General features: G+C 35.2%; 3 protein-coding genes across 4 annotated transcripts; 1 reads left to right on the forward strand and 2 right to left on the reverse strand.

The window, feature by feature from the left end:
* Positions 1 to 321: 321 nt before the first annotated feature.
* LOC117920316 (casein kinase 1-like protein HD16) lies at positions 322 to 8348 on the reverse strand. Its single transcript, XM_034837761.1, has 17 exons — positions 8046 to 8348; positions 6818 to 7289; positions 6309 to 6434; positions 6149 to 6222; positions 5987 to 6056; positions 5848 to 5903; positions 5677 to 5748; positions 5458 to 5552; positions 5172 to 5238; positions 4963 to 5092; positions 4660 to 4875; positions 4439 to 4569; positions 2555 to 2729; positions 2369 to 2459; positions 1428 to 1585; positions 1129 to 1317; positions 322 to 761 (listed from the first exon to the last, which is right to left on the reverse strand). The coding sequence occupies exons 2-17, from the start codon at positions 7232 to 7234 to the stop codon at positions 702 to 704; spliced, it is 2127 nt and encodes a 708-aa protein (XP_034693652.1). The 5' UTR covers positions 7235 to 7289; positions 8046 to 8348; the 3' UTR covers positions 322 to 701.
* Positions 8349 to 12089: 3741 nt separating this feature from the next.
* Positions 12090 to 14727, forward strand: LOC117920695 (ADP-glucose phosphorylase). The gene is made up of 3 exons (XM_034838288.1): positions 12090 to 12536; positions 13004 to 13294; positions 14166 to 14727. The coding sequence occupies exons 1-3, from the start codon at positions 12090 to 12092 to the stop codon at positions 14424 to 14426; spliced, it is 999 nt and encodes a 332-aa protein (XP_034694179.1). The 3' UTR covers positions 14427 to 14727.
* Positions 14728 to 15111: 384 nt separating this feature from the next.
* LOC117921248 lies at positions 15112 to 21146 on the reverse strand. Of its 2 annotated transcripts, none has more exons than XM_034839087.1 (6): positions 20908 to 21146; positions 18323 to 20198; positions 18074 to 18236; positions 16190 to 16353; positions 15849 to 16107; positions 15112 to 15765 (listed from the first exon to the last, which is right to left on the reverse strand). In XM_034839087.1, exons 2-6 carry the CDS (start codon positions 20077 to 20079, stop codon positions 15658 to 15660), a joined length of 2451 nt encoding a protein of 816 aa, XP_034694978.1. In that variant the 5' UTR covers positions 20080 to 20198; positions 20908 to 21146; the 3' UTR covers positions 15112 to 15657. The 2 variants fall into 2 exon arrangements, with proteins under 2 accessions (XP_034694978.1, XP_034694979.1); XM_034839088.1 differs by having other exon boundaries at positions 20891 to 21146.
* Between the last annotated feature and the right edge of the window lie 484 nt (positions 21147 to 21630).

Genomic DNA, 21630 nt, shown 5'->3' on the forward strand with positions numbered 1-21630 from the left:
AACCCAAATAATTCAAGTCTAACCCAATCAACCTAAGTTGAATTCAATATGATCAACTCAAGTTTAACTCAACCAACCCGAATTTAGAAAAATGAGATTACATTGGATTTGGGTTGAATACTCCAATTAAAGGTTGGGTTGGATCGAGTTCAAGTCGATTGTTTCTTAATTCAGATTGGATTTAGGTTAACATGAATTCAACCAACCCACCCAAATTACAGCCCTAATAATTATGAAATATGAACAACATCCAACCCCTACTAGGCTACTGGCAGTAGCCACTCTTTTATCCATAATTTTCAAGAATCCATTTTCTGTCGATTCAAATATGGAAAATCTGGTTTTCCATTAATAATAATTCCAAGCACAATGGGAGTAATCAAGTTCAACATTAGTTGGGTGCAATTGCCAGATTACTATCAAAATATATATGTTTCTCATCAAACCCCTTTTGCCACCACTGGCTCCGATTGTTTCATGCTACACGCCCCTTCCAACTCTCTTGATTCTATTGCCTTCCATTTTTTCTTTTCCATTTTACAGAGTCATCATGTGAGCAGGATTCTACATGTAAACAACAACCTGGATTTTCTTTTCCAGGGCCTCCATTCCAAAACCAAGTGTCTTCAGAGTCCCTCCTGGCTTTCAAAATTTACTTCATATATTCTCCACCAAAATCACAAAAATATACAATCCACAAATTAACAAACAGTTCGCCCATAACAAATTGCTGCAATGTAGAGATTTTTGGACCATTTTTCCTGTAAAAAAAAAAAAAAAAGATAAGAAGAGAAAATAGACAGCAAAGTGACCAACCAGTAATTAAAAAAGTTAAAAAGGAAATTAAAAAGAAAAAAGAAAAACAGGGAAACCACCACAAAACAGTACATAAAAAAGCATGTTCCCTAGTATCAATATTCATACAAGGAAAACAAATGCTTTGATAATAAGCACCTCAAACTTTTCAGAGCCCTGCTTAAGTTGAGAAAGAAACAGATAAGCGTGGATCATGCAAAAGCAGATTTTAAAAACTTAAATCATCTTGATTTCTTCTCTAAGGCCGTGAAATAAATCTTCATGGGATTGAACAATTTGCTTGGTTAAAAAGTGACAAATGTGTGTTCATACCTTTACATGGGTGCTTGGGAAGGCAGAGGTACGAAGGGTTTCTTGAGTTTCGTCCATCATTTTACGTTTTGGTATGCTCAGTATGAAAGCTGCTTGGTCATTAGTTGCAGCCATAGATGTAATCCGGTAACCACACTCCCATCTCCGGTGTATTCCTTCACTTGGATACAGAAAATCAAGCTCCACAACCTTTGTATCAGCAACACCAGTAAAAAGGGGAAATAAATATCAGCTACTTCTAAAAGAAATTGTTCATACATTTACTAAAGTGAGAAAAATAATAAAATATTAATTGTAACCTGATCAGTATATCCAGAGTTCCTGGACATTACCACCCCCCAGCGACTTCCAGCAGTAGTCATAGATGTGACATGGAAACCTTCTTTCCACTTCTTATTAATCCATTTAAAGGGAAAGGATTCACTCACTTTGTATGACTGCTGGGTATAAGGAGTTCCTAACATAAACAGAAAACACCATATAAACACATGGGCCAACTCAAAACAATATGCAACATGACAAGATTAAATTCCATGATCAAATTTGGATAAGACTCATGTGTTAGCCTGATTAATTAAGATAGGGAGACTATCAGCATCATGAATAAAAGAGTAAGTGCCTCTAGCTATGCAACTCGGTGAAATGTCAGCACTAGGACACATTCAGAACATAATTAGTCTTCTGTCACTGATGCTCGAGCCTTGTGAAAAAAATTGCCTCTTCTAATTTGTTCGTTTTTCTTGTTCAGATTTGCGCTATTTGCACTATTCTAGAATTTTTGCACTTTCGTCACAGATTAGCAGGGAGGAGTGATGACAAGGCAATGATAACAGCAGTGGTAGTGGGTGCAGAACTGGACCAGAGGTTCTTTTTGTCAGTGGTGCAGGGCAGAAGATGGCAGGCCAAGCCTGCAGGTCTCAAAAGCCCCTAAGAGGGCCAATCCAGAGGCCACTTAATAAACCTCCATCTCTGAACTCATGATACTTATGCTTTAACTGTAACGAGTTTAAACCTCCATCTCTGAACTTGTATCCTTCCAAGTCCAAGTGCATATATATACACACACAAAAATAGCAGTATGTTATTTTGTTGGTATTGTGCCACCTTATAGAAGATTTATGCTGTTTCCTTATCATCACCAGAAAGTTAAATGCAGAGAAAAAATGAGAAGCAAAAAAGGAAACAGACAGACAAACACAGAGAATAAATGCCTTGACAATCTATGGGAATGTGATCCAACCTTTAGACATGACAACCAAAGAACTCCCATTAGCAGCCCCTGCTATTGAGCTGATGTAGTAATTCTTTTCCCACTGTTCCATAATCCAATCCTGGTGAAAATCCAAAAGTGAAAGGTCAGTAGTATCAGGTATGCATGAACCCACTCACAGAAGATAATAGAAATCAACACATGAAAAAAAATAACCTTATGCAGGAAGACAGCTGATAGTTCATAGACCTGGGAACTATAACCTGTTCCCGCATCCATAATAAGGGCCCAAAGATTTGATGAAGAGGCCACACAGCTTATATGTAACCCATCTTCATTACCCTTCTCTACGTGCTGAGGCAGCCTTGAGTCTGCTACATTGTAGTGATATCTACAAATACCATAAAAATTCTTAATGCTAACCTAAAGAAGCTCTTCATATATATGTTTACTGGCTTACACATTTTATTAGGCCTAACATATTCTGTCCAGCCCAACATCCAAATCTCAAGATTCAATCTTTTTCCTGAGGAGAATGTCTTGACCATGGATACACATGACATGGGTTAATTTCTAGACGAGACAGTACAAGATAAGCCCTCTTCAAGCACTTGTGAGGGTTCAAAAATCTTTAGGTCCACAACACTTCATACCTCACTTGAGAACTTCCTCAGGCAACATTTTACACAGACACAAAAATAAATTCACCACCTAAGGAAAAATGATAAGATCAGAGACACCACATTTCATACTTAGACAAAATTAAAACCAGTTTCACATTCAAGTTCTAAACAACACCTCCCTTGAGACAAATTAACCCTGATTTCATATTTTAGACGCAATTATATCCCTGGTTTGGAAGACAAGGAACAAAGTTGCTTTTGAGGAAGAGGAGCTGTCAATTCAAAGACTTAAGTCTTCTTTTGTTTATTTTCTTTGGTCGGAGACAAAGAGGTCTATAAAAGATGGGCCCTCGACCTTAGTTGATTTTGTTGGTTGGGTGGCTTCCCATTAAGGGTGTGGGTAGGGATGCTCTTCGGGCCTTGGCATTTTGCTAGGGAGCGAGGGGCGTTCTTCTTTTTCTTTTCTCTTTCTTGTACTTTTAGCCATTGCTTCGGTGGTTTTTTAATACAATCTCTTTATTTATCAAAAGAAAAATATATATATATTCCTTCTCATCCTTCTATTCTATCATGATAATTGTCATTTTACTTTTGCAATAAATCACATGCCAACAAAAACAGTCCCTTTGCTACTTAAAATTCCATGTACCATATACTAGCAACACCATTTGTAATTTCCTTAATCAAGACTTTGTTTCCATTCAGCTCTCCATCTATATCATTATGTAGCATTTTCATCTAAGGTTAGTGAAATTGTTTGAATTCTCTTGGCAACCCCAAAAAGGAAGGATGTTTAACAGTGTACACCATTTCTAACACAAATAAAGAGTCAGATGAAGAATTTAGGAAAATTTTAAATGAGATCTAGAAGGTGTAAACCTTTCAATATTGGGTTTGTTCTGATAATTGTTTCACATCGAGCCAGGCATATCACAAGGAAAACCCTAGTTTTTGTTCCATCTAAAGAATTTAATGAAAATTTAATGAGGCAGAACAGACTGGAAACTCAACTCTACTTGATCAGACACCATTGTGATATGACCTAAAATGGACATGCAATAAATTATGCTGAAAACCAAAACCTGATATCCTATATACAGGATGAACAACAGGATAAGTTATCAGAACATTATGTCACAGTTAGTCACAGGATAATTTATCAGAACATGAATGCCACAATTAGTTAGATTAGAATGACCAACAGCTATTAAACTGACAACATAATGGGCTCATCTGAACTGAATAAAGAACCAATTCATTCATCACATTATTTCGAAAAATTTTATTGAGGAAGTTTATGAGTTCCAGAAGATTATTAAACTTATGAAAAATGTCTCATGAGAATGGACAGGAAATAAAGAACAAAGAAAAAAGACAATCCATGAGTAAAACAAACCACATGTAGGAGTTTGGATATTACAGAACCATATATCACAGATTAAAGAATGCCATTTTGACTGAGAACATATCCATTTACCTCTGCTTCATGGGACGACGCGCATTGTAAACTGATATCCACTGGGTCGCAGGGCTACCTAATCGTACTTTCTTCTTTGGCTGCTCATCTTCTTCCAAATTTATGAGCAATCTTCCCCGCTTTTGCCCAACCTAGTCATGCAGAAGACATTACAATAAAGAAAAGGAATCCTACCATCTGATCTGAAGTAAAGAAATAAAAATATGAAACATCACAACAACCTTAAGAGCTCCATCAATTCTAATCGGTCTCGTTTGTACAGGTTCAATTAGGTTCTCAAAAAGAGATATCAGCTTGGGATAATTTGGCTCCTCGTCAAATTTCATATTAGTAACAGCTTCAAGGAACTGTTTGAATGGAGCAGGACAAAAGCAACACATCAACTCTGGTGAAGTAGCCATCTTTTTCTTACAAACAAGGAAACTCTTGTTGTCTCCCTGTAATATTCCAAATGAGAAAAAACTAAAATCAGATGAAGTTTCCTCAGCCTGAATGGATCAAAGACACAAACAATATAAAATCACCTGATAGCCCTGCCATGGTAATCTTCCTTTAATGAGAAATATTAATGTGTAAGCTAGTGACTCGAGATCATCCCTTCTACTTCCTGTCCGTCCTAAATGTGCATGCACACTTGCATACCGTATTGTTCCCCTGCCAAAAGAGGAGATTAATATATTATAAAGGTCAAAGCATTTTTTTTTTTTTTATGAACATCCAGAAATCCACAAACCTGAATATGTCAGGCCTCTGATCATAATCAACATGTTGACCAGATGTGGTGTCTTTCCATTTAGAGGCTGAAACAAAAATGTGTTAATTGCACTGGCAATAAATACTAACAATAGAAAAGCATTTGCTCTATAATGTTTAATATCAGAGGCAAAGAACAAAAATGTAACCAAAAAGAAGTGCTGAACACTCATGCACATTGTTTCACATGGTGAAACAATACTATGGTTCACACCACGCAGAGGACATGACACAACAGGTGAAAGACTTGAGGAAGGATGGCATACCCAAACCAAGATCAATAAGAAATAGCTTCTTCTCATCAGCAGTTCCAGGTTGACCAAGTAAAAAGTTCTCTGGCTTCACATCTCCATGCACAAACCTTGGTTGAGGAAGAAAAAAGATGACAATAATTAACAGAATGAAGAAGCCACTTTGAGGAAAGTGCTCAAGAGAGGCAGGATGATTCTGAGAAAGTGAAACATGGAATTATTAATAGTACTCACCCCTTCATGTGAAGCTTCTCGAGAATTGATATTGCCTCTACTGCAATGCAAGCCACCATATTTGGTGACATCCTGTTACAGGATTTAAATAAATTAAAAACAGGAAAAAAATGTCCACTTGTGTGTGTGTGTGTGTGTGAGAGAGAGAGAGAGAGAGATTCTATTTCTTACGTCTGGCCTACAGAATTCCAAAGATCCCAAAGACTTGGCCCCAACATGTCCATGACCTGACATGTTTATTTTATTTAATTCAGGCACAATGTGTAAATTTGGAAGTCCTGATGATGAACAATTTCAAACCAAAACTCACCAGAATGTAGTAATCTCCTTGGCGACCCTTGTAGTGAACCCAGGGAATCCCATAACAACCATTTAGAGTGCTTTTCAAGGGGGAAAAAGAAAGAAAAACAAAAATCAAAATGATAATTTAAGCCTTTAAATTTAAAACAAATTTAACCACAATTAGTCTTACTTGTAGACTTGCCACTCGTAAGGAGGGCCATAATTGCATCCTTTGCTATTCCGGTGCTCAAACTTCAATGCTACCTGTTATGAGAATCCCTTTAAATAGCATATCTGAAGTGACTAATCATTGAAAAACTTTGATATGGTTAAAAAAATTTGAATAGTACCTCAAGCGCATCAGGTCCCGTTCTTTCAGTGCCACCACTTACCCTTCTGCCAACATACACTTGACCAAAACCACCCTTACCTAACTTCCTTTCTATCTTGTATATAGGAGAATTACCCACTTGTACCTAGAACCAAAAACAGAAAACAACTAGATGCTTTGAAAGAATCCGTGTTGAAGAACGAGTGAAGGAAAAATCTTAACAAATGCTCCATTAGCCCCTCAGAAATCAGGGTAATGAGGGTAGAAGCAAAACCTTGGACCCTTACAACAGTCTATTCAAACACAACCATCTATGAAACTTGAGTTTTGACCTGTTACCCTACAATTTTTCATGAGTGGAATAAATTGTCAGGTCGCCTGACGAGGGTACAATTTTGGAAGATTTATGGCAATAGGTGTTTGTTACTAAAATGAGCAGGCCCACATTCGCTCATCTTGAGACTCGAATTTTAACATTTTAAAATCACATAGGAACTCAAATTGAGTAATGAGTAAACAAAGGGCTACCCTCTCTGGGACAGGAGTGGTGCTTGCTTCTTCCTCGGCTCCAATAATTTTCTCTGCACTTCCACCTTCCATTGCAATTTCTTTATCTGCCACGGCGTCTACTCGATTAAAAGCAGGCTCTGCAACACCTAAAGCACCAGCTTCTGGATGAACCTCACAAGGAGGCTCTGGATCTAAGTCTATCAATCTAATGCCCCTGCCTCTACCGGCAGCCGCTGGCCTTGTGGCTATCGCTGCTGAAGGCCCTTTTGCTAGAGGCGTAGCATTACAGCCCCTTCCTCTTCCACCACCAACTCTCCTCCTGGGTCTGTTTTGAGCAGGCAGAAGCCAATTTTCTGCTTGATCCCCTGGTTGTGGCGAAGGTTGAAGATCATCAAGCCGCTTTGATCTCCGCGGTCCACTTCGCAACTCTGGCATCCTCAACCCATGCAACTCACATCCCAATCATTCCCCTAATACGCCTTCAGTTCTTCTGTAACCCAAAAAAAAATTGAAAAGAAGAAGAAATTACAAAACAAAACAAAAGTACATGCTGTAACCACGAATCTGAAGAATACCAGCATAAAACCTCTTAAAGCAACAAAAAAAAGGCAAATCGTAGAAAAAGCCTTCCCACACGAGAAACTGGACCGCAGGCTTTTTTCTTTTTTATCATCATGAGATTATATAATTTCAAATAATAACAATAATCAGGGAACTTGTGAAGCTTCCCTCAATATCTAGCATATACAAAATCATAGAAAATAAGAAAGAAATAGTAGCGTAGTGTAAAAGCAATAGAAATGAGAAGAAGATACCATATTTGGCAAAAAAAAATATCTGCACATTTATAAGTAGAATTTTTTGTTGCATGATTTAAAACCTGATTTTTTTTTCCACTAACGAAAAAGCTAATGTAGCTAAAACAATACATATGGCTAATATTCTATATATCAACTTTGCTGAATCCATTTCGAACTAAGCGGAGATTATGCTCCAACTTCAACAAAAAAATAGGAGGTCTCACTAACAAAACAAACCCCAAAAAAATTAAAAAATAATCAAATCAACCCGATCAAACAGTCAAGAAACGATGATCGGAATCCATTCAGATTCTAAGCAACCAAACACCCTCAAATCCATCCACCAACAGCAGGACCAGAAACTCAAAAACACCATACCGATCATCAAACAGAGCCCAAAACTGAAAACAAAACACTCTTCCTACACCGAAAACACATGTACTTACAGATCGAGCCTGTGAAACTTCGAATCCACAAGGATCGGAGCCCAAATTTGATGAGATCGACGCATTCACGCTGCTGAGAACCCAGCGATGTAGCGATCATGCTCGGATCCTTGAGACTGTATCATTTTTACATTATTTTACAATATTTGAAAATCTGGAGCTGAAACCTGTGATAAAGTTGAGGATAATGGAGCTGTCTAGGGTTTGGTTGGTCCGAATCCGATTTTTATGTGAGAAAATTTGGGAAAGTGTTTTTTTTTTCGTTTGTGTTTTAAAAATGTGTCTGATGATATCCGTGCTGTCTGAACCACCTTCTCCTTGTGTTTTATACGAAGCCATCTTGAAAATTACATGGAAGCATACAAATGTGGTCCTCCGAATACCCATCAACCCCAAAAGTTTTTTAGAGTTTTGATTTTACAAGAGTCAAAAATATAAATTACTTTTGATCCAGTGCCCTGCATTAAACCCATCTTTTTTTTTAATTATATATATATATATTTACTTTTATTAAAAATATATATATATCTTAATAAAGCAATTCTCGACAATTTCACATCACACATGTACCATGTTTTTTTGCTCCATAGATTTCAAAGTATCACTCACGTGGTTATTCATTTTCCTTAGCATGAAGAAGACAAAAGTTAAATGTATTTACAAGTACAAATTTACAAAAAATAAAAATGAATCTAATAACTTTGTCAGTAGAAAAATAAATAAATTTCACTTATCTAAGAATTGAATAAATATATATATATATATATATATATATATATATTTTTTGTCTTTGGATTGAATACATTGGAATGGTTTGGTGGATAAATCATGTTCCCACATTTTAAATAATATGTCGTTATTCCATTTAATGAACAAATACTCGAGGAAGGAAGATTTAAATGAAAAAAAAAATAGATGATGTAAGACATTAAACACTAGATGGTAATTTTGTCGTATTAGGATAAGAGTATGATCATATTTCAGGTACCATTCATGTGAGTAATGAAACTAATACCATCTATTTCATTGTCCTGTTTTTGTCGCATGTTTCATGATTTTAAATATTATGTTGATACCCGGGTAAATGAAAAAATATACTATAATAGACTATATTATAGATGATCATTATGTCGTATTATGATAAAAGCAAAATTGTCTTATATACATAATTCATGTGAGTGATGAAATTGATATCGTCTATTTTGGTTTTATTTTATTTTATTTTCTTAATAATTAAAATAGTCAAATATCGAATGTTTCGATGTTCCAATTTCTTTCATTTTGAAGTTACCCTCAAAACACTAACGAGAAAAAAAAATAATATTAATGAAAAAAAATAATAATAAAACATTCAAATAGATTTGTATTTGTTGTCACATTAATGACATACAAATAAATATACTTTTATTATTAGTACTAAATATCAATCTCTTATTTTAAAATACATAAAGAATATGACTAAGACAATTCTTAATAAATATCAATCATTGAAGCACAGTCTCTTATCTTTTGACTTGTTTTCTTATAATATATGATATATTTTTAACAAACATTTATAGCTCAAAACACATTTAAAAAAATTAAGCATTTGACAAATTTTAGAAAACATGTTTAACGAGTTAAAAAATCACTTATTATATTTATGGAAAAACATTTGATAAGTGATTATCCCATAAATACTTATAAAAATCTACATATCTAAGACTAACTTTTTATATGCCTTATATGATCCCGGTATGAATTTAAGTTAATAGATATAAGAAATTGAATAACAAAACTTTTAATTTGATTTTCATCCACCATTATACTGATGGAATAGAGATTTATACTTTTTGTTTATATCATATTTTTAAAAACTTAGTAAAGTAATACACTCAACTAAGGCAATCTTTGATAAATATCAACCTTTCAAGTATTTCTTACGTGTATTCATTTTACTTATTTTCTTATACAATATGATTAAATATCATTCACTCTTTCCTTGCTCTCTGAATATATATATTTTTTTAATTTTACTCGATAGATTTCCTCAAGTCAAAACGAAGAAATTCTCATTAAATAAAATAAATTTTATTTGTTACCATTTACATCCCTTTGTACTTTTGCATTGAAAAAACAAATATATTTTTAGTATTAATGATATAAGCATGTTATAAATGTCACTAGTAATTTTGTTTTTATACGACATTCTCATGCAATTCAAATCTTCAATATTAATCATATAAACATGTTCGAATTATCATTTACCATTTTGTTTTTATATGATGCACATCTTCGATATTAATAATACATCTACAATTTTGTTTTTGCATTGCTATTGTGAGATGCACATCTTTAATATTAATTATACAAACATGTTACAACTATCGTATATAATTTGTCTTTACGTGATTCAAAACACACACATAATTGGGGTACCAAAGTCATTTTCTTAATTTATTAAATTAAATAATCTAAATACTTCGGGGATATTTGGTATAACTTAATACTTATTATTTAATGACTTAAGTTGATTTTAAGTTAAATTATATTTAAACTGTTAACTTAAAACTTATCACTTAATTTTTACTTTTAGTATTAAGATTGTTTTGATAAAATTAATTATAAATCATCATATTGACATATTTATCATTGTAAATTATAATTAAGGTAAAAAATATCGAGTACAATGAAGGTCGTGTAATAGTAAAGGAACGTGAAGGTAATTAGGGCAAATAAAGGTAAAAATGTAAAATAAAAATTTAGACTTAATTATTTTTACTATTATTTAAATTTGTTTTTTTACTTTAAGTCATACTATTAAATTATTTTACTAAATATACTCGATTTACTTAATGACTTAAATTAAATTATTAAACTGGTTTACCAAACACCCACTTATTAATAGTCAAATATATAATATTTCAAATTTTCAATTTCTTTAACTTCAAAATTACTTTCAAATAACCATAAGAAAAAAAGTAATATCGATGAAAAGAAAAAATGAATGATAAAACTTTTAATTAAACTTGTATTTGTTATCACATTAATGAAAGATGGATAAATATACTTTTATTATTAATATTAAATATCAAAATTTTATTTGAAAATAAATAAAGGACTTATTAACAAAGTCTGCACATTTGTTGTGTCTTTTTGCTACTATCAATAACTAGTTGTAAGTGTCCTAAAACTTTAAATAATATGTTGGTATTTTGGCTAACGAAAAAGTATTTGAAGAATGAAGATTTGGTTGGAAAAGATCAATCAACATAATATGCTAAACAATATATGGTAACATTGTCGTGTTTGGATAAGAGCAAAATCATATTGCATGATATCATGTTGATATTATGAGCAATGAAAATAATATTTTATAATAGACTATATCACAAATAGTCATTTTATTGCATAATTTGCATCATGATAAGAGCAAAATTGTCATACATGCATGATTTATGCGAGTAATAAAGTTGATATCGACTATTTTGGTTTATTCTTATTTTTCTATTTTTTGAATAATTAAAATAGTTTAATGTCGAATAGTATAGTTTTCAGTTTTCTTGACTTGAAGTCACCTCCCCACTGATGAAAAAAGAGTAATATCAATAAAAGGAAAAAAACTAATGATAAAACTTTCAACTAGATTTGTATTTGTTATCACATAAATAAGATGTAAATAAATATACTTTTATTATTAATACTTAATTTTAATTTTTTATTTTGAAGTAAAATCCAACCAAGACAATTCTCAATAAATACCAATTATTGAAGCAATTCATACATTCATCTTCTTTTGACTTATATTGAAAACATATTTTTATTCATCTTCTTGATAAATGTTGATTATTTTTAGATAAGTATTTGAAATCTGTATTTTATAAATTTAGATTTATATTTGAAAACATATATTTTTTTTAATTTTAATTTTTAGGTTTTTTTATTTATTTATTTTTTAATTTTCTTAAGAATTTGGAATAAATATTCGGTGGAATAGAAAATAAATAAAAAAACTGAGCATTACATATATATAGTTTGGACCGACCAAACGCAGCATTGCGTAAGATGGCTGGACGGGACCCTGAAATCAGGAAAGACACGGTCACGGACCGGTGGGTTGTCTTCTCACCTGCTAGGGCTCGAAGACCCTCCGATTTCAAATCCAAAGACTCTGCGAACCCTAACCACACCCAATCGGAGTGTCCATTCTGTAGGGGCCACGAGCACGAGTGCGCCCCAGAGATCTTCCGGTTCCCACCGGATTCCACCGTCGATTGGAAGATCAGAGTCATTCAAAATCTCTACCCTGCTCTCAGCAGAGATGTTCAACTGAACCCTAGTTCCGATGGCATGGTTCTCACTGGGTTTGGATTTCACGATGTGGTGATCGAGTCTCCGGTTCACGCCGTTCACTTGTCCGATCTCTCGCCGTCGGAGGTCGCCGAGGTTCTCCTGGCGCATAAGAAGAGGATCCACCAGTTGTCCTTCCACCAATCTGTCAAATACGTTCAGGTTTCTTAGCTTGTGCTTGAAGCTACTTTCTTTTTAGTGGGTTTCATTTCTTTATCTATTTTCTTTGTAGTTTAATGCTCAATTATGGATCTATCTGTTTTCATTTATTGGTTATTGCATTGAATTTTTGAATCATGATTAAATTATTGGCGAAAATTTTGCTAAAATTTGAATATGCTACATAAGCGAAATTCCATTTCTAGTTTTTTTTTTTTTTTTGTTCATTTCAAAACAAAATGATTATCTTTCTTTGTTAAGTCCAAGATGTCATTTCTACATCAATGGGCATGGACAGCCACCATAAGTGGGTTTGAATGAGTGTCCTTTTCTTGAAGAATTTCATGTGGCATGAATTTGGATGTCTCTATAGCTCAGTGGGTTTGTTACTGTTGCATTGCATCCTTGCAATTCTTTCTATTTACTGCACTCTCTGTGATTTTTGCTGACTCCAGTTTTATGCCTTACAGGTGTTTAAGAACCACGGTGCTTCAGCTGGGGCATCAATGAGTCATTCTCACAGCCAGATAATGGCTCTTCCAATCGTTCCTCCTACTGTTTCTTCTCGCCTTGATTGCATGAAGGGGTATTTTGAGCAGACAGGGAAGTGTAGTGTTTGTGAGATGCCAGTGAAGGATCTTTTGATTGATGAGTCAACTCATTACATTTCAATTATTCCATTTGCCGCCACATTTCCTTTTGAGATATGGATTGTTCCACGGGATCACTCTCCTCATTTCCATGAAATAGACAGTGAGAAGGTAATCATCAATTCTGGGTCCAGAATATTAAATGCAAATTGATTTTCTTGTTCTTGCTGTTTATTGAAGAATATGAGCTCTTATTTGATTAAGTTCGCTAAATGAACTATTATAAGTTGGCTAAATGGTCATCAAGCATCATATCCATGTAAAGACGTGCAATATTTATTCTAATATAAAGCAAACTTTGAAATGTGAAGGAACTATGATATCTTTTGATTATATTAAACTCAATTTATCCGGTTTTAGTAGTCGGGTTTTTAGCTTGTTGGCAATTGTGAACTGAGCAGGTAAGGCCCCTAAACCCTGAAAAATTAGAAAATTAAAAATAAATAACGATAAGGTATAACCAAATTATCATCTACCGAAGAAAAAAGAAGAAAATTATGCCGGCGGAGCCTGTTGGATTAGCAGGTGTGGAATTGCATTACAATTTCTCCTGTTAGGATTGTGTTTTATTGATGGAAGGCATATGAAATTTGAGAATGAAGGGCATTACGGCAATCACTTCTATGATGATTGTAGATAAAAGAATAATCACCATACCAGGTTGGAACTTCAGTGAAACCCTCATTTGAGGAATGGAACTGAAAATAGCATATATATATAGAGAGAGAGAGAGAGAGAGGGAAAGAGTTATTTTATGATGAGATGGAGTTTAAGGATTTTACCTGAGGTTTATTACTGATTATTATATGGCTGTGAACAAAAAAAGGTGCTGAGTTTAGTTTTTAGCTAGAAATGACTAAGAACATTTGTCAGCATGTATAAGAACCAGTATAATTTGTTTGTCTGCCATGTATTAATTTGCACTGCTGTTTATGGATTTATTCAAATACTTTGTTCATAGTTTTGATGGGCATTTGTGCAGGCAGTTGATCTTGGTGGTTTACTGAAATTGATGCTTCAGAAGATGTCTCTGCAGTTGAATAACCCGCCATTTAATTTCATGATTCACACATCTCCACTTCAGGTTACCGATTCACTACTATCCTACACCCATTGGTTTTTACAGATTGTACCTCAATTGACTGGGATCGGAGGTTTTGAACTTGGGACTGGGTGTTACATAAATCCTGTTTTCCCAGAGGATGCTGCCAAAGTTCTGAGGGAAGTAAATCTTCCAAAGTAGGGATGTAATATTGGTATTCTGATGAGAGGTACATAATTTTGTTTTGAGGAAACCACTGTTGAATGCGTTCACACAATTCCTCTTGTATGGTCAAGCACATTTATCAAAAATAAAAGATATGACCCATTCAAAAATAACTATCTAGATCAGACTTAAAGTCTGGCATATGGTGATCTGACACAACTCTTTTAGAAGTGACTTGATTGTAATGTCTGAATTCATTGTAAATGTAAAAACTGCCAGTGCTATATCACAGGGATTACTCCTGGAATAACATGCTAATTTTATGAATTGACCTGGACTTGCCTTGTATTCCTTGTACCAATGGAAATTTTGACCTTGATCATCTTTGATTTGGGTTCTATTTGATTTTGATGAACTTGTAAATTATACTTTTACTTCCCGAAAACAGGAACAAAACATAAAAATAAAAGTCAGTGGCATTCCGAAATATGATAGAAGTTTGGAGAGCAAAATTAAAGTTCAAAGCCATGATTGAAGAGTGTTGAGAGGAGAAAATGAATCACCCATTTGATTTGTGTGGTTATGGTTAGCTTCCCAATGAGGTATTGAATTTGCATGTCCCACTGCTTTTGGAGCATTCATCTGAGTTGTTCATAAAAGACAACCTGACTTCAATTCAAATTTATTTTCATTTGGCTGCAGGCAACCCTTTAAAAAATACTCAAATTAGACTGATCGATTTATTGCAGGGAAAGTTCAACTTGTAATCCATGGTTACAGAGGTAAGAAAACTCGGTAACATAAAAATTGCTTGATTACAATCAGCAATAGACGAGAACATTTACATTTCTCATAAGATATTGCATCATTTGATGAATATTGGCAACAAGAGCCAGGTGCAAATCACTCTTTTCTGCAGCAACCCTTAAATTGAGCTATAAAACAGTAATTAGCTACCCAGCAGAGTACATTTCCCAAAGATTCAAAACAGCAACCCTGCATCTTCCTCATTTCTGGTTATTCACAGGCAACACGGAAATTTAGCATTTCTAATCGAGTAACAAAATCAAACCCAGCAAAACAAGAGATATCCTTTACTTCTGGAAACCTGATTACTGGAATCTTGACTCCATCCTCTCATTTTCTACCTATGCATTGTACAGTGTACACGCTCGGCCAAAAAACTGGAATCTACTATCCATATATATAGCTCAGGAAATTGGTGAGAACCTAATTTTGACCAAAAGCCAGGTGAGGCAGGCATGGCTTATTTCTTCAACCCGCAGCTGGATAAGACCTTTTTCCCATATGGGTTTGTCCTGAGTGCTGGAATATGGGGCCTTATTGCCTCCAATAATGCAGCATGAAGTGCCCCCTGGGGAATGTAACCAAAGGGGATTTAGCGATGGAAACTTGAAGATGAAAAGTAGAATTGATATTCTCAAAGGGAGGGTTTACCTTGGAGTGGTTTAATGCGGTTTGAATGACATAATTGGCATATGGGTCCAGCATCATCTGATCTAATTGGGGATGATCCATGAATTCTTGAATGATACGAGCAAACTGCTCTTCCCCAGCATATTTCAGGCACTTCTCAACAACATTGCTGCTGTACTTCTGCATGGAGAGGTACCTATAGTAACCCTCCAATTGGTTGAGCACTTCTGTTCTTGCCCATGAACCCTCAAGTTCAAATACATATTGCACAACATAATTCCTGCCCATTTTAGTCAGATTTGAGAACTCGATAATTATTGGAAGGGGAGAGAGAGAGAGAGAGGGAGAGAGAGGGAGAGTACCCAAATGGATCTTGGGACAGGATAAGAGCATTGGCAATGATTGCAGATAGCAAACGGCGTCTATGTTCCCCATCAGAATGGCCAAGGCATTTTTGAAGTACACGGCAGCCATGACAATCCGTTGCAAGCTCAACACAGTGAGCACTCACAGCTTCAAAAAGGAACTGCAAAATGAGATCTCTCAGTATTTCATTGCAATCACCTTTAATCAAAAGCTTGTTGATAGAATGGAAGTTAACAGCATTATGTACATATGCCTCCAAACAGAGGCTGGGTATACAGTTGAACACACACAATTTCAACCATTTTGTTGATGGATTTTTTAATGTACTATAGTGGTGGTGGAAATGGGTGGGGATGCAGGGTTGACAATGTTGATAATTGCAGAAGATCAAATATCCCTTCTGTGAGCAATATATAAACAAAGCATATATAGAGGCAATTAAAATAAACTAGGGATAAAAAAAACTCCACAGGATATCTGCTCTACTACCTAACACCCAAAACCTAAACTCCCTTGCTATTCAGAAACTTCAGCAACCTATTTTCTTCTCTTTTTTTTTAAGGTTTCCAACAATCCATCAACTCTAAATTCCAAAATTATTAAATAACTATTCCCACTGTCTGTTTCTGTGAATAAAATCTTAGGCATAAGAGTTTTGGAAAGCTAAGACAGAGAGCCTTGTTTCCTAGTTTACATGTTGTCCAGCACAATTTACAGTCTCAAGATTCAACCAAGGTAATTGGGAAATCCCTCAAAGAACTTGTGGATTTTAAGTTTTTAACTAAAAGAATGAGGGTGATTATTTTGATAATCTCAACGGTTTTGGATACCAGAGGTGACGATTAGCCTGTTTGTACGTGGGTACAAGAGATGTTGACAAGACAAGGCTCCAAAAAGATTGTGCACAGCAATCAAATATCATTGCATCATGACTTCAGTATGGAAAATATGGTCATTATTCCTTTTGTGCACAAACAAAGCAATAATTTGATTACGATGGCATGGCAACCAACTGGTTCACTAGTGATGTGACCGTTATAAGATTTATCAATTCCGGAAAGGATTAGCATTGCACCAGAGGAGAATTCATTTTTGGTACAGGTCAACATTACTTCTGGTAAAATACAATTGCCTATCACTTTCTCAATTAGCGACAACTTGAAATAATTTATACGATTCGTTGCCCATGAAGATTAATAATAGTCTTGCTTCGAAGACCTCAGGAATGGCTTTCTGTATGTGAACACCTGTACCACTGTCTTGTCCACATATGTCCTAAGACAGTACTAAGAGCAATGAGAAAACATAAACCTTCAAAGCAACCAAATTTGGATGGGATTGATTTTATACGAAGTTATGTAAGATGAAAGAACCTGGTAAAGACGACAAAGAATGTTAACCAGAACAAAAGGTTATCCTCACCAATTTTCATATCCTATGCTAAAGAAGTTGTGCAATGAGTCATCAAAATGCAGAGTCACCACATCTCAAGTTCTACCAATTGAGAAATCAATTCTCAAACTTAGCGAAACTATGGAATTAACTCCATTGGCATGATAAAATCCTAGAGAACAAAATTATTGAAAACCCCAGAAAATTTAATTCTACAAGGTTGGATTAATTCTCTATCTTGGTTTCTGTCCTACATCAACAGTTTAGCAATTTTCTCATGTTTAAAACCTTCTCCTCTAACATAATTGTATGATATCATCCTTCTTTGTATCTGCTATTTTAATACAATAAATTGATTGTTTCTGATTAAAAAAAAATCCAATGAATGACTAGAAGAAGAAATAGATGCATAAATATATAATAGAAAGGTGTGAAAGCAGTTCATGCGAGCATCAATGTAGATGATAATAGTAAGAAATCACCTATACCTCAATATATCCAGGCATCAAGTACTGCAAGCAGCATTCTGCAACATGATAACCATTCAAATCTTTAATCAAATTCACGATACCAGGCTTCAGTGATGCAACAACCATCCAAAATTGCTCTGGGCTTTTAATGGTTTCAATCACCTTTTGAACAGACCTAGTCCTGTTATTGAAAAGAAAATGTTAACAGAAAGATATGCATTCATTTTAAGAATTTAAAGGAAAAGGAAAAGGGAAAGAAGCACAAACCCATGCATGTTAATTGAAACTGTAAGAAGATCTCCGGCTTTTGCAGTGATCGCAAAGACTATTTGTGTCCTCTGATCCTCGCTACACACTTCAAGCAGCTTTTGAACAAGATAATTGCCAAAAGGATGTGTCATAAGCTCAACAACATGTCCAACAATCTCAAGGAAGATCTTCTCAATATCTTCAGCATTGCCCTCTGTCATTTTCCTTTGCAAGAAACGGCAACCACTTTGATCCTTAGCCATTAAATAAATTCTACCAGTAACTTCATCTACTGAATTATACTTCCGAGTTTGCAACCTCAGATTATCATGCCTGCTGTCTTTAGTATCAAGGGGCTGGGGCCAGTATTTCCTACCATCCACTGGGGATGATCTAGTGCCAACGATATGAGCATTGTGGTAGAAATGGCCATTTGAAATCATCCTTCCATTAGAGCTCGAATTTGTAAACAATTCACTTTCTCTGATAAAGTTGATTTCTTTAACTGAATTTAGACCATTCTTCCTCATTAATATCTTTTCAGGATAAGATTGTTCCCCCATTTTCCCAAAACCTTGGACAACGTTAAAATCTTTTGGGGAAAGGGCAGGTTGCGGATTAGCAAAACTGATTGGACATTTCTTCCTCTGGCCATGCGTGAATGGACAATTCTCACCCCTTCCACAGAAACCCTGAGCATAGTAGCGACAAAGAATGCTGCTGATTAAATTGGAGCCTGAACAACCAAATCTCCTGGGAATTGCACCATCGCTGTGAAAGGATTCTTCACTAAAATTTTCATATTGATAGGAAATGGGATTGTTGACATATGATTTTTCAATGTTCCAAGTTCTAATCACATTTGATGCATTCTCACTGGCCTGAATCAGATTTCGGGCTTCTGATCGCTGATTTTGGAGATCATGCCAGTGCAGATATTTCTTATGCATTATGGAATACCGCTCCTCCTCTGCATGCAGCCATGGAATGTGAGACTCTGTAAATTCTTGTGATTGCATTCCAAGAACAGGAGACTGCAGACTTGAGAAGTAACTTTGCGAACAGGGCACATCTGGAACCTCGGTTCCAGGAGAAGAAACGGTCAAAAGAACCTGAGAAGGATTTGTTTGATAAGCTAACAGCTGGCAAGAAACAGCTTTCTCCCCCTGCACTTGATCATCAAACTTCAGAAAGTCCACATTGCGTTTCCCATTCATTTCCACATTGAATTGATCAAAGCGGTTTGGTGGGATGTCCTCAGTATTTGTTCTAGTAAGTATACTATGTGATTGTGGAGAAAGGGGGAGAGAGTCTTTTAGCAAGTTTGCAAATTGATCATCCAGTAAAAAGGTGTGATCGAGCCTCTGAGAATTGGCAGCTTTAATTGCCTCTTCTTCCCCTTTGAAGCTCAATTCTGCTAATGAAGATGAAAGGGATTGCTCACTGGGCAGGTTAGACTCCTCCTGGTCCATAATCTTGATGGGTGTCTGGTGACCGCCTTCTAGGCCTAATCTGTCACCATCTAACCTTCCGTAGGTTTCAATTTTCCCATCACAAGTTCCTTCAAATGAATTGCCTTGTTTGCCAAAGGACAAAGCAGGAGGAGGAGGAAAGGACTCTCTAGTCTCTTCATGCAAATGATTCCGTTCAAAATCCGTTGAGGAATATTTCTGTATAGAATTCTGAGGATGCCAACTTCCAGAAGTGGCATTTGGTATCAACTTTAATAGGATCTCGAGCTCATCGACTTCTTGTTCAGCCTTTCCTTCTTCCATCTTGCTGATAGCAGGAAACTTACGACTACCTCGATTTGAAAACACAGCCAGCTCTACTCAGCAGCACAGAAACACGATCTCTCTCTTCATCAAATCCCATTTAAGAGATAATCTAGTCTCTGTAATCAATGTCCACAACAAATGTAAGCATCATTCAAGCAAATATAAAATGCAAATTTTGGTCTGAGCATTGACAAACCATCAATCAGAATTTATAAAAACTGAGGATTTCTATAAAATGATGTAGCTTTCAGAATTTATAAAAACAAAAAATTTATATAAAACCATATAACTAGAATTCTCTTCCTTAGATAACCAAATTCTATTTCTATGCAACAAACATCCGAAAGATAAATGTCTATTCCCAAACTGCGATATTAAAACAAAATCCCATTTCATTGATGACGGTGGGAAGATAATTCCGCTGATAATTCAATGAAATCCACCCTGTTCGCAATCAGATTTTACAGCCAAGTCCAAAACCCCTCAAAACCACAAACAAATGACAACCCTTTATTTGGCGATCCAGATCGTCATTATCATTCAATTCTCAATTTCACAGTCAAGACGATAAATGAAATACCAAATCCGACGGTTTCAACGAAATCCGAACTCAAATTCGACAACCCCATCAAACTTACCAAAACCCCTAAAACCCTGATCATCAATAAAACACACCCAACTCAGAGGATAAATCCAGTTTCCCGGAGAACCCACCACAGAAGAGCCACAAAAAACTAAAACCCATCAATGAAAATGGGCTAACACGTCAAGAAACGGACTGAGAAAGAAGAGATAAAAGAGAACCCACGTTCCATTAAAGCGTACCAATTGAATGTGCACCAGCATTGCCATTTGCAGAGAGGGAAAAAAACGTAGAGCCTTTTGGGGTTGTGCAGAAAGGTGGAGAAGAGAAGCTTTCCAAAGAAGAATAGAGAAAAAAGAGAGAGAAAGTGAACATCAACAATAACACACAACACCAACTACATGGCAAATAACATAGCATGCATGATTTCCTTCTGTTTTTAATAAGGTTTTGGGAACTTGCTACGGCAGTTTCCACTCCTCTTCTTACTCTTTTCACATAAATCCCCTTTTGTCCTATATGTTAGACCATGCCATGTGTGGGAATATAAAGAGACAAGTAGGAAAACAATTTGGGTTTTTCCTTCTCTTCGTGTCATTCATCCAGACCCCATCTTTATTTCTTGATAGAAATTCGTAAAAATTAAAATATGTAAACAAATCTCCCGTATCTTTCGTCCCGACTTTCTTTCATTATCAACTTCTTTTTGACTATGAACCCACAAAATTCAGAGAAGTTTTCACAAATAATTTCTCTCTCTTTTAAAAACTCTTTGATTTTAAACACCCCCATCAATGATATTTGACTGGCAGTTAGAAATCAAAGTGGCAGACCCATTAACCCAGTCGTTTCTGCTTCTATTTATATCTTACTCGTTTTGATTTTCAAAAAACACTTTTCTTGAAACATATATAACAAGTATGATATCATTAGTTATGAAGATATATTCTTTTGAAGTATGGACC

The sequence above is a fragment of the Vitis riparia genome, chromosome 8 (assembly GCF_004353265.1).
Source record: "Vitis riparia cultivar Riparia Gloire de Montpellier isolate 1030 chromosome 8, EGFV_Vit.rip_1.0, whole genome shotgun sequence".
In the NCBI taxonomy this organism is placed as follows: domain Eukaryota; kingdom Viridiplantae; phylum Streptophyta; class Magnoliopsida; order Vitales; family Vitaceae; genus Vitis; species Vitis riparia.